Raw genomic sequence first — 13,783 nt, 5'->3', positions numbered from 1 at the left:
GATGTCAGGCCGGAGTGTGGGGGCTGCCAAGGTGACGGAATCGCCTTTTTTTTGCTGCAACGAATAAAATAATAAATTCAGTTACGAACAAAATTGAATCAATCAAAATTGAATTTGTATTTCCTTTAAAAATTGATAATGTTCCTTGTGAGGCTTCCATGTGCCCAATAAACACCCAAACTAGTGTTTGATTCCAATTTTTAGTTAAGATAAACAAAGATAAGTTGAGCTAGCCACAAAAACTAGGCTCAAAATGGATTTTAATGGAGAGAAAAGAGGTGAGAAGAAAGTGTAAAGAGGGAGGAATCCTCTTTGGGAACCTATGACCTCCCTAAAAAAGATGAAGTCAATCCTAGGCTACTTTCACCCAAAGCAAATACTCCATTGGCTCCACATTCATGATTACACAACCATAAATGCATACCTATACTTGATCTAGTCTATTAAACATAAACCAAGCAACCTAACATGTAGGAATTTGGATAAAAATCTCACAAGGGAGATGCTCTCAAAGGAGTCTTCATAATTTCATTCATCAAAGTCTGCCAACTAAAGTCTTACAAAATGGTATTTATACCTTGGGTTGGAATCCGAAGACAAAGGGTTAAAACATAAGAAATTCGGCTACAAAAGTTGAATCGCCCGGCCGGGCGTTTTGGACATGTGAAATCGCCCGGTCGGGCGAATTCTCTGGACTCGCCGCGGCTTTGTCAAACGCCCAGTCGGGCGTTTTGGGAGGGTGAGTTCGCCCGACCGGGCGAACTCTCTGGAATGTGGACGACACTTAGCGCACAAACGCCCGATCGGGCGTTTTGGAGGGGTGGATTCGCCCGACCGGGCGTTCCGTCTGCCTCCTCCATTGCTCTCCCGATGAAGCTTGAAACGCCCTCCCGAAGCTTTTGTATCATAGATCTCGTGACGGGCCTCCCGGACAGCTTAAGGGGAGTCGTGCTCGGGCCAGCCCGGGCCTTGGACCTCTCGTTCGTATCAAAAATAATATGTAAAATGATAAAATTATTTATTAAAAGTAATCCAATAATATTGTTAAAATCTTTTAGATATCTAAAATTCCTTGAATTCTCACTCTTTGTATAAAAAATTCCAAAATTAGTACTTTCATGTACATGACTAAAATACTTAAATAGTACTATAATTTAATTGGCACCAATTTCTTTTTTTCGTCCGTTCACAATTAATTGACACTCTTATTTTTTACTATTTTTAATAATGAACTATTCCACTAACTTACCACACCCACATTTTATTATAAAGGTAATATATAAAAATAGGATCCACATTTCATTAAAATTTTCAATTCACTTTCCAATATATTTCTTAACACTCTTGACAATCCAAAGTGTGCAATTAATCGTGGACGAAGGGAGTACCACGTATTATATTGTCATGAAAACATAATCCACTGTGTGTGAGTTAGCCAAGCGGTAAAGATCTCAGGTTCGAGTCCTTCGTGAGGCGGCCTTAAAATTTAGGTTCATTTAACCATAAAAAATGAAAACATAATCCAAACTGATGATATTTGTTCAGTAATACGAACACAACGAACTTTTTATTATTAAAGTGATTATTGAAGGATGAAAATTAATGATGTGAAATGTGGAGTACTAATTGAGTGGACTTATTAGAGAAATTTATAGGAATGCTTGTTAGCTGGAAAGATCTGTTGATTAAACAGAATTTTGACTAATGGATATCTATGTTTTACAGTTATAATATAATTTGAAAGGTAAAAAAATTTGCAATTTATTATTAATTTAATTTATAAATACCAAAATCTGTTAGATGGTATTTTATAAATTTCAATTCCATTAATAAAAATGTTACAACAATAATTCTTCCTAACCCCATTTTGTTGTGTTACAATAATTGTGATATGAAATTAGTTGTTTATCATTAATTTTATTCAATAATTATTATTGCGTAGGTTATTGATCAAAACTACACTAAATAAAAGAAAAACAATAAGAGTGTCCACAATAGTCCGGAACAGCTATGCCACAGCCACAAAAAACTCTTCCGTCACATTATCACAAAATAAATTAAGAAAAAAAAGACCACTGCGGCGGAGGTAGCTCACAATAGGCCGCCGCGGAACCGCCGAAGCCACCACCCCGTCCACGCCACATACGCGGCTCCGCCCCCGCCGCGGCGCCCCTTGTCCAGCAATAGACCGTCGCGATGGGCCTATTGTGGACACTCTAATATGACGCTAGTTGCACTTTTTTTCTAGAGTGAACTACATAAATGACACCTGATCTTTCACATTCGCACATAAAATGGTACATGATCTTTATTTTATATCGTTTTTGGTACCTATAAATCACATTTTTAGTACCTGATGCAATTTTCACCTCAAAATGCCATCTAAACAAATACATTTTCCCATTTATGTCATAGAGGATATTTTCGGCATACACAAAACTAGTACCAAAAGTGATATTATAATATCTTCTCTCATTCTCCTCACCTCACTCTTTATACTATTACTATTAATCAATATTAATATTAATATTATTATTTTGATATTATAAATTAATAATTAATTTATTTTTTAATATCATTCATACTTAATTATAATTATAGTTATGATTATATTTAATTATTATAATAATATTATTGTTAGAATACTTAAAAATTAGTAGTAATTAATAAATAATTATAATATAATTATTTAAATTATGAATCATATATATTATATAATAATTATTATTATTATTGTTATTATTATTTTATATTAAATTAATAACTGATCAATATAGTCTAATAAAAATTTAAAATTGTGAATTGTATTCGTAATGATATAAAGAGTTGAATATTTTTAGTTAAGTGTTTCAATCCTAAAATGAGTATTAAATAATTTAATAAAAATATTCAATTGATTTAATTACTTTAAATAATTAATTTAATTAGGTGTTTTGTTCTTGATTTATGTTATGCACACAATTAGACGCATGTATAAAACACTAAAAAGAAAGAAGATAAAAGAGGAAATATAAACTAAGGAGAAAAATAAAAGAAGAAAGGAAGATAAAATACTAAAAAGAAAGAAGAAAATAAAGAATGAAGAAAGAAGAAAGAAGAAACTAAAAAGAAAAAAAGAAATAAGAAAGGGTAAAAAAATCACATTTTTGGTATCATTTAATTTAAATTTTCAAAAATATCTTTCATAACAAAAACAATTACATGTTTGGTACTGGTAGCAAAAATGATATAAAATAAAGATCAGGTACCATTTACGTGTAAAAGTGAAAGATCAGATACATTTATGTATCTCACTCTTTTTTCTAATAGATCGCCGACGGCGGCGCCGCGGCGGGCCTATTGTGGACACTCTAATGTTACGCTAGTTGCACTTTTTTTCTAATAATTTGAAATCTATCTCAACCTTTTAAAAATATAAAAATTTTCAATTTTTTTAGTATTAAAACCAAATCAAATTCTGACATAGTATTGTTAATATGACATGCCAGAGCTTGCATGTATGAATTAGTAACTGTTCATTTTTAAGAAAATATAAATAATCTGCCACCAACGTGATATCAAATTTAGTTTATCGATAAATTTGAAGAATTAAATAATGGTAGTAGTACTAATAGTACTGTACTAATGATAAGTACTAATAGTACTGTACTATAGATGATAGGATTATGTTATACAGATAGATACGTTCAGTTTCTTAAATAAAATAATATTAAAATATAATTTAAAATTGAGTAATAAGATTATTTTAATTATGGGATTAATTATAATTAATTATCTCATAATTATTTATCTTAAATTAAGATGGAATTGATTCTCCTAAATCAAATAAATTAAATATTTAATATTGAGACAATCTTGCAAACCTCATCCTAATTGAACTGAAACTAGAATGACTCAAAATTACGATGCTTGATAACCCTAACAAAATCACGAAGAAATTCTAGGTGGCGGCAAGATGTTGAGAGAGGAGAGCGATGGCAGTTGTGTAACTGCCACTGTGAAGGAACAGGAACATGAAATTGCTAGAGAGGACAGAGAAGCAAGCTGTGAATCTTCTACACTGAAGGAAGCGGGAGAAGAAAAAAAAACAAATTGGGATGAGGCGGGGAGAGAAGAGGACTGGGAGGGAGAGGAAGACGACGATGAGTTTTACCTATCATCAGACTCCGAAATAGCGGAGGCTTTGGACTTTCTCGACTCCAGAGAAGATGCAGAGGGCGGATTGCTCGATGGATCCTTCACGCCGCTGCACACGCGCCGCCCCAACGCTCACGGTGGGCTCCACTCGCGTCCCAACAGCTCTTCTCTTCAGCCCATCTCGAATAAATCGCAGAAACTTGCCAATCACATCAGGGCTTCGCCTTTGGAGGTAGTATTGTATAAAGATTGCTTTTTTATTTTGCGTTTCTGTTGAATTTGTGTTTATGTTTTGCTGATTTTCTGATATTGAGTGCTCCGTGATTGATAAATTATCCAGGTTCTGTGTTTTTGGATTGCAATTTGTGTTTATGGTTTGCTGATTTTCTAATATTTGAGTCATTGTCTGTGTGTGTTGTTTAAATGGGATTTCCTTTATGCCGTTTAGAAACTGTTATGGATTGTTTTTCTACCGAGTATTTTGTGGTTGCTCATCTACTTTTAAGTTTGATATTGTGCTCATTGGTTGTGATGATGTGCAGGAGTGGGAAGGAAGGTTTGATGTTGGGATGTCAAACTCTGTTACCACTGCAATTCGTGGCAGTGTTCGCGATATGGCTATTGGTAAGACAAAGACAACTGAGAAAGCAGATCGTGCAACGGTTGAGCAGGTATATGTTTGCTAGAAAAAACATTGAATGTGCAGGTTTTTAGATCTTTCTTTGTGCATTTCTTAGGTCTGCTCCCTTGTTTACTGACAAATAATTTCCTTTTTTTTGAGAGCTGATTGTTGGTTGAACTATACATCCTGTTATGCTTAGAAATCTCTTCTTCCTTTCAGGCAATTGACCCTAGAACCCGTATGGTTTTATTCAAGATGCTTAACAAGGGTATCTTTAATGACATTAATGGCTGCATTTCAACTGGAAAGGAAGTAAGCGAAACACCCTCTCTGGTTGATAATTCTTTTATTATTCTTATTTTGCAATCAGTCTTGCATATTGTGTATTCTCCAGGAAGTCCCCAAGTGGTTGAACTTCTTATCTCTCTCCTTAGTGAAAGTGCAAGTTGAAATTTGAGTCTCATATTGTTTATTCTCTGCTCCAACAGGCCAATGTATATCATGCTACAAAATCCGATGGCCAGGAGCTTGCTATCAAGGTTTACAAAACATCAGTCCTTGTATTCAAGTATGTGACCATTTTAGTTCATGGCCATTGACTTTTTTCCATTCCCCTTGATGTAAAACTTGTTATCGAATAAAAATGTACTTGACTTTTAGATTGAATAAGAAAAGGGAAAATGGTCAAATGAACTCATCAACTATTTTTATATTTGTGGTACGCAATATGAATCACTTTCTGGTTTCCTTCTTGTGGATGTTGGTCAGTGGGAGATGGTCTCACTATTAACCCATTTATTTCTGTTTAAATATTTTCCAGCGAAAAATCTTCATATGCTCATATGTTTCCTCTGTCTTGCTTGCCTTCTAACTATTGCATGAAAGTGATTAGTTCACCAATAATGGCGTATATCTTATCTCCTCTTGCAACCAACAGGGATAGGGATCGCTATGTACAAGGTGACTACCGATTCAGACATGGATACTGCAAGCACAACCCTCGAAAAATGGTTAAAACATGGGCTGAGAAAGAAATGAGGAATCTCATGAGGTAATCTTCTGAATCCTCCATTGCTCTTTTATGTTAAAATAGAGAACAAATTGGGAGTTCTGTTCTGCACTTCAATCTGCAACAGAATCCCTTAAACATTCATGAAGGTGCTTCAGTAAAACTCTATGCAATTGAAGAGTGAAAAACACTAAAAACTCATTTTTTTCTCTGATATGATTTTACTTCTGCCTAAACCTGAAGGCTAAAAGCAGCTGGAATACGGTGTCCAGTTCCAATACTTTTGAGACTCCATGTTCTGGTGATGGAATTTATAGGTACTTTTACTGTGTTTGGCGATTGTGGTATTTACATTACGTGTATTTATATCTCATCTCATAAATTTTATCATATTTGGTTATCAGCAAAAGCCTTTACTTAAATTGCCTAAATTTGTTTGATATTTCTCCAATACAGGCAAGGCAGGTTGGGCTGCTCCTCGTCTCAAAGATGCTGATTTATCCGACGACAAGCTACGCGAATGTTATGTCGAGGTAATTTCTGCTACTTATTAAAATACTTTTAGTTCCTTTTCTGAAACAAACACGTAAATAGAAAACTAAATGATGCCTTTCCCTTCTCAATGCCAGATGATTATGTCGATGCGGACATTGTATCAGAAGTGTAAGCTAGTGCACGGAGACCTCAGTGAGTATAATATACTTTATTATGAGGTAAGCTTTTGTTTTTCTCTCATATTGAATACCATTGTCCGACATATATATCTATTACTAGTGTAATTGATTTATTGCGTTATGCAGGGCCACTTGTATATTATTGACGTGTCACAATCAGTTGATCTCGACCATCCTCATGCCCTTGATTTCCTTCGAGAGGATTGTATCCATGTTTCGGTACGCGCCTCTTGAAATATTGCCCTTGGTTATACTTTCTTTGTTTACTTTATGTACTGAGTTTCGTAACTTTCCTCGTCACTTTTGTACAGGATTTTTTCAAGAAACATGGGGTTGCTGTTATGACAATACGGGAATTGTTTGATTTTATAGTCGATCCCACTATTGATGATGATTCTATTGATAGTTATCTGGAAGTGGTATGGAAAATTTACACAAGTACTTTAACCCAAACAGATGCAATCTGAACTCGTATCTCTTTAACGACACGTAACATTCTTCCTGTTGTTCATATGCACTATTTTATAGGTCCAAAAAAAGATTTTAGCTAGAGGTGATGAGATCTCTGCTGAAGAAGAAATTGCAGATTTAGTATTTGTCCAGGTTTGTGATTTCATATCCCTCTTCATATACATCTTCACATATTCTGGTAAAAACCGACCTTATTTTGTAAGTGTGGCGATGTAATTATTTTATGAGTAAAAAAGCATAATTCCGTCTGAGAATTAATCTTGACCGTTCGTCAATGAAGATCTTTGAACATGATTGGTTTCTAGTAAATAGAACAAGGCCGTTTTTATTTGTTCTTTCACCTGTACATATATGTAAACAATTTTGCTGTTTGTCTCCAGACGTACATTCCGAAGACCCTGGATGATGTAAAGCACGTGGAGGAGGATGTGCAACGTATCATCAGTGGGAAGGACACTGGAGAAATGTACTATCAGACGATCACAGGTCTCAAGTCGGCCCTTTCTCTGAACAATTCTTCCCAAGTAGAATCAGGACAGCAGCAATGCAATGGTAAACTTGAAACCGAGGGCCTCGTTGATGGAGAATCAGAAACAGAAATGGAGGAGAGTGAAGGGGACTCTGACTCAGAAGACGGTTCCTTTTCTGATGGTGATAAGCAAACGCCGGCAGAGAGGAAATCAGCCAGAAAGGAGAACAAGAAGAAAGTGAAGGAAGAAAAGAGAGAGTCACGCAAGAACAAAGTACCGAAAGCTGTTAAGAAAAAGAAAAAGAAGTTGGCAAAAGCCAAGAAGACTCGATGAGAGACAAAGCCAAAGGCCAGAAGTTTTAGATAGTTTTGTGTGTTTCGAGTGCTTAGATCGAACCTGCTACTTGTTTCGAATCCCGACAGCAGGTACTGTCATTGTTGTAATCGCGGCATGTAAAAGAGACAAGATCATGAGAGCATTTTTGAGAGCCTTTCTTCTTTATCATATCAGTTTGTCAATTTGTTCATCATGCAAAGTAAAAAATGGTTAAAAATACCCCTCAAAACTAGCCTCTCTTTTGAAAAGTAGAGACAACTATATTTCTAGTTCTTGGACATTACACTAATATTTCTATATTTCACATTTTTTGTCAATTTACTATTTTATTGAAAGTTAAGAATAATCTCACAAGTGTATAAGCTAAGTATTCTTTTCTGCTAAATCACATAAGAAAGTGAGGTACAACCGTACGAGGTTTAATAAAATTGCTCCATTCCACTAATAATTAACAAAAACTTATGTGAGGTTGAATTCACTAAGAGTGAAAAGTGTGTATCATTACGAATGAAGGTAATAGTGTTCCAATTTTCAAAATAACAGATGAATTTTTATGATTAAAAATGGTTTCTTAATAATGAAAAATGTAACTGGTAAACCAAATACTATCTATTACTAGTAGCTTAGAAAGAAGTCATACATAAAGAGATCTCCAGACCAAACAAATAGAGAAACACATTATTATTATTATTTAGAAAGAAGTGATACATATTTTTCATAACAGGCACATAGTTACATGAGATGAATCCTGACATTACATACTAAATCTAGAATCTATTTATTCACAACCAATAGCAAGAGAAATCCTAGATCAGCATGATTAAAATGAAAGAAGAGACTTCAGATAGAGGTACTATTAGGAATGCCTCTACCAGTCAACCCCTCTCCACTCATAGGATACATCAAGGTATAAGGCAGCTTGGTAGGCCCAACTCTGTTTTTCCACTTCTCATCACTATTCATCTCCATGATTTTCCTCTCCACCCCACCTAACTCCTTCCCAAACCTCTCAAACGCCGCCAACGCTTCCTCATCCTTGGTCCACACCGGGGTGTCCCTCTGCCCGAGATATATCTCATCCGAGGAATGCCTCGACAGGAGCTCGATAATGGAAATCCCCAGCAGCGTCTGCAGCCTCGCCGTGATAGTCTTCAAGAACACCCTGTCCGGGTCCGTCTTCAGCAACCCGTAGTCCTCGCTGCCTGGCTCAGGCATGAACTGGCGGCTCACGGTGGGGCGGTTGGGCATGTACCCAGCGTAGGGGTATTGCCCGAAGTTGAGCGCTGCGTGTAGCGCAGATGCAATCCATATTATGATGGTGCAACTGTCGATGAGGTCCTTGCGGGTCTGCATTTTAGGCCACCATGGGGCATCCTTCTTGTCACCGTGCCCCTCCTCACGAAGGTCCTTCCACCATGATTGTAGCTCGGTGTCACCCTTCACAGCCTCGTCTGTGGGATAGTACAGGTTGCAATAGTCATCCACCCATGTGTTTATAGCCGACCAGATTTGGAGGCCGTCGACTGCGTATGGGTAATCCTCCATCACCAGGCGAATTCCGTGTGGGGAGTTTGGATCTTCCACAGCCATTCCTCTGCAGAGTATACATATCATATGATGAATCAACTTACTAAGAAGAATTCAAATAATATGATAATAGCTAAGCGTCGTACAAAACAATGGACACACAAGGATTTGAATAATGATGGTGTTTGATTACTACCTCTTGAGTAGTTCAGCCGGGAGAGCCTGTTCGGTGAAATTCCAGTCCTTGTAGATGAATGAAGATAGCTCCATGGCATATCGAGCAGGGAAGACGGTCGCCTCAAGAATTCCTCCAGCATTGATCAAGATTTGTCGCGCAAAAGCATTGATGTTCATTGTGTCACGGAAGTGGGGATGCAAAAGCTTATGAATAGGATGCATCACACTCAATTGTCTGTTCGTTGCAATCACCACTGGCTCTATCGCAGCATGAGTATTCAGCCTGCATTTAAAAAACCACATAAAATTTAATCAGCATTTACCAATTACCAGTTTATATAAAAAGAAGGGCTGGTGAAGATGGTATCTTAGTTACCAATGGCTGATGAGCTGATGAACTCCAGAATCACTGACTCCAACATAAGCCTTGGCCAGCTGCCAAATTGAACCCTCAACGCCATCTCGAGCGGGAGTGTACACCTGACTCACAGCACCGTGTTCATCCCCATCCGGATGCGGGAGGCTAAGCTCAATCGCCAAGGGCCTCAAACTCCCGTCCTTCTGCAAGAAAAGCAGAGTCCTTGTGGCGTACATTTTAGTAGTGGTGCTGTTGATCCTCCTCAGATATGGCATCAGCGAGTCGTGATGGTTCAGTATGAACAGCCGGTTCGTCTCCAACGCCTGCAGATCAGTCATAATCAATGCATATCATCCATGGTATTATTGCTGCAACCATAAATTGATACAACCATAAATACCTCTTCAAGAGTGAGCTCATCCACTCCATTCTTGATATCATCCCACGTTATCTTGCTACTCTGGTTCCCATACAGTTTAGTGTCAAGATTGCTCTTCGGAGGAAACTCCTGCATTTCAACAACTTCTTATGTTTAGACAACAATTTCGTGACACTGGAGCCACTATCTGTGGTGTGTAAACAGCCACAGACTTATAGTAATAGATGCAATGACGGGATTTGAGCATACCAGCAGACGACTAATTATGACAGGGTTCATCCCTGCAACCATCTCTCTGGCAAACTCTTCATCCGTCCTCCACGCGGACTTGCTCTCTGCCAAAACATATTCACATCAATCAATCAACACATTCTGCTTCTGATTGCGGTTGGGTGAATCAGATACGAAAGTGTACCTTTGATGATGTCAGGCATTGGGTACTTGAAGAAACCGTCATCATCTCTATGAAAAATATCATTGAGCAGCTCCGAAGGGACATTGTCATATATGTTCTGAAGCAGGGGCCCCTCCGGCAGCTTGAACCCCCCCTCGTAGATCTGGAGGACGTCTTCGAAGCTCGTGAACTCGTTGCTGAGGCTGGCACACAAATCCGTTAACTCAGGGAGAAGGAACTGCATGATGGATTTGAGGCCATAACCCAGAAAATCAGACAGCTTCAGATGCCCAAAACGCTCGTCTCTTGGAACGTAGATGTTCAAGCTCATAAGCAATGGGATCCTGCTCTCAGTATTAGGATCTGCATGTCATAAAAAAACAACTCCATCATTCCATATTCTTCTTGCTCAATAATGATACCCATTTATTTAGGAGGCCTTCCAATTTAGGATAGAGGAAAAAATGAATAACATTACCTGTGCGAGTAGGAGGCCTGCCAGTTCTCCCCCGACGAGGATAAGGGTACTGAGAGGATCCACCAAGAATGGGTCGGGCGGAATCCTCGCCACTATCAGGGTCGCCCAAATCATTGTAATAAGCGTAGTCATAGACTCGATCCCACTCCTGCAACTCTCCGGTGCCATCTCCTTGCAAGACGAGGAGCTCCGCCTCTCTGTAGGGCAAAAGTGGAGGCGGAGTTTGGGAGGGGAGATAGGCCTGATTGGCGAAGAAGATGCGGTCGGATTTGTACTTGTCAGAAGGGTAGACCCATGAGTTGCAGACGAAGTGGATGGGGGTGTGCTCGTGGCCGGGGACGTCCTCTAGGGTTAGGGTTTTGAGGAAGAACTCGCTGTGGTGGTTGTTCTTTATCAGGAATGCGCCCGGGATTCCGATCTCTTCTTCCCAATCGAATGTCACCTCGTATGCTGAATCTTCTGGTTTCAGAGATGTGATTGTTGTGATCCAATTTTCTAGCTCTGCTCCTTTCCCCACCTTCCCCTTCAATTTATTTCCTGCATTTTATTGCATAAAAAAATTCCTTAGTGATCTTATTACATTGTTGCTGCTGGGCTGTTGGCAATAGTGGTTTCAGTTTCTGTTAAAACCGTTGGATTTTTGTACTTCCTCTGTTCCATTTATGTTACATATTTCTTTTTCACAATCCTTTAAAAAAAATAATATTCCTCCGTCCCATTTCAGAATTCAATTTGAGTTCGACACAAATTTTAAGAAATATAAAAGAAAGTTGATGAAGAAAAAATAGTAGAATATGAGTCCTACTTTTATATAATATTAATTTTATAATAAAATTTGAATGGAAACAAGTTAGTGGAATGCGTGACCTATTACCATTTATGAAATATCCCAACCGGTTATCTTAAAGTGGGACACCCAAAAATGATAAACCGGAACTCCTAAAGTGAGACGGAAGGAGTAATAATAATAATTAAAATGGAAAGATAATAAAATAAGAGAGAGAATAATATAGTTAAAGACAATTTCTACATTATTCTTTCATTATTTATTATTTTTCAAAATCGATGCTAAAGTATACCACCATTAATATAATTTAATATGATGCCGTCAGAATTGATTCGGCAACCACTCTAATCCAAGATGCATAATTTCAACTCGATCTTAATGAAATTAGATAATTGGGTTAGGTATTAGTACGTGGTGCGTCAACTTTTGTTAGGATTTGATTGGTTCATCCCACGACTAATCATTTATTTGCTGAACTAAATAAACCCACAGATTACAAATTACTTCATTTATAGTATTTCCGTTCAGTATTTAATCTTTCTTTTATAAGACATTCTACAGTCATAGCATAACATCAACACATATAGATATCTACACGTACGTAAAATGGTAGTATTAATCTTTTTATACTTCTTTACTACTAATATCAAACGGTTCATTCTTATAATACTAGTTCTGTCCTTATAAAGTGGATAAATTAAGAGCCAAAAATATATAGTACACTATTAACCAGTGAATGTATTGGTGCAATTAATATTTGTTGGTTGAAAAATCACGAGAAAAAATTGAAATATGTACTACATATATAGACTATAGAGGAAAGAAAGTCATGCATAGACAAAGATGTTTACTAACACAAATATACAAGCATAACTGAGAGAGAAAAAGCACCTTCAGAGTCGGAATGGACGGAGCTGATGAGATGAAGCGTAACGGTTTGACCGACCAATTCGTGAAGACGATCGAGAATCGATGCTCCTAAATCGTTGAAGTCTAGAACATTCTTCTTCATCAACACAACTCTTCCTTTTATCTTCTTCTCCTCCTCCTCATGTTTCCCCGTCAGCGTATCTACTATACCTTTCAACATCTCTCTCTCTCTCTCTAAATTATGAAAAAGTAGTGATTTGTAAATTGTAATGAATGGATGAATGAAGAAGAATCGGATGTATATATAGAGAGGGGTAGATGAGCTCGTTTTTAATCATCAACTACTCATTTTCCTTTTTTTGACTGTAAATAGTCTATTTCTCTAACCATTTTATGGGCGGCTTGTTTTATTTATTTATTTATTTATTTTTATTATTTTCTTCCCCACATATGCATCAAATTGATAACGTGTTTATGGGGCGGCCCCTCCCATTATGTTTGACTTCTAAAAAATATACTAACAAATTGAACTATAATATATATGAGAAAAATGTCTCAACATTTAATTAACACTTTTCCCAAAAATATCATAATGTTCGAAATATAAATTTTAGACATACAGCCTTTAAATAAAGAACAAAAGAATTTAAGAATCCTATGAAAAATGTGGTGAAAATGTGCATCAAGGGTGAATAATTGTTGGTTTGTATTTTAGGGATTTTGCATATGAAGGACGGGTATCAACTTTCAAAGCTCGAAAAAATTGACTCGGGATGAAATTTTGCGTTACATTGTTAAAAGATTGGGTACTATATATCGGACTTCCACCAAAACGGTATCACGTTTTAGGCAACAAATATCAAGTTTAAGAATTCAAAGACAAATAAGCTTTATTTAATTAATATTATTATATCTGAAAAACATTATTTATGCAAGTCACTTGAGAAAATCTTATTCAATGATTGGCGACCATGAACATACAAGTATACAATATGACGTGTTGGCTAATACAAAAGTAGATCAACAAATAGGATAAAATAAAAAAGTACAGCTAGGCGCAATCGAGGATCATATCATAAATTTGACCAAACCTA

The 13,783-nt window shown here is 36.9% G+C and overlaps 2 protein-coding genes across 2 annotated transcripts; one reads left to right on the top strand and one right to left on the bottom strand.

Moving 5' to 3' along the window:
• Positions 1 to 3,860: 3,860 nt before the first annotated feature.
• LOC121774972 (serine/threonine-protein kinase RIO1-like) lies at positions 3,861 to 7,887 on the top strand. The gene is made up of 12 exons (XM_042171901.1): positions 3,861 to 4,369; positions 4,680 to 4,808; positions 4,979 to 5,071; positions 5,248 to 5,327; positions 5,697 to 5,810; positions 6,012 to 6,085; positions 6,225 to 6,301; positions 6,398 to 6,481; positions 6,569 to 6,661; positions 6,754 to 6,861; positions 6,971 to 7,045; positions 7,294 to 7,887. Exons 1-12 carry the CDS (start codon positions 3,956 to 3,958, stop codon positions 7,714 to 7,716), a joined length of 1,764 nt encoding a protein of 587 aa, XP_042027835.1. The 5' UTR covers positions 3,861 to 3,955; the 3' UTR covers positions 7,717 to 7,887.
• Positions 7,888 to 8,383: 496 nt separating this feature from the next.
• LOC121775098 (probable linoleate 9S-lipoxygenase 5) lies at positions 8,384 to 13,013 on the bottom strand. Its single transcript, XM_042172068.1, has 8 exons — positions 12,711 to 13,013; positions 11,033 to 11,569; positions 10,576 to 10,917; positions 10,410 to 10,495; positions 10,182 to 10,289; positions 9,800 to 10,104; positions 9,443 to 9,706; positions 8,384 to 9,313 (listed from the first exon to the last, which is right to left on the bottom strand). The coding sequence occupies exons 1-8, from the start codon at positions 12,907 to 12,909 to the stop codon at positions 8,560 to 8,562; spliced, it is 2,595 nt and encodes an 864-aa protein (XP_042028002.1). The 5' UTR covers positions 12,910 to 13,013; the 3' UTR covers positions 8,384 to 8,559.
• Between the last annotated feature and the right edge of the window lie 770 nt (positions 13,014 to 13,783).

Source organism: Salvia splendens, chromosome 17 (genome assembly GCF_004379255.2).
Source record: "Salvia splendens isolate huo1 chromosome 17, SspV2, whole genome shotgun sequence".
In the NCBI taxonomy this organism is placed as follows: Eukaryota; Viridiplantae; Streptophyta; class Magnoliopsida; order Lamiales; family Lamiaceae; genus Salvia; species Salvia splendens.
Note: the sequence above shows the minus strand (reverse complement) of the source record. Positions and strands in the feature narration are given on the sequence as shown.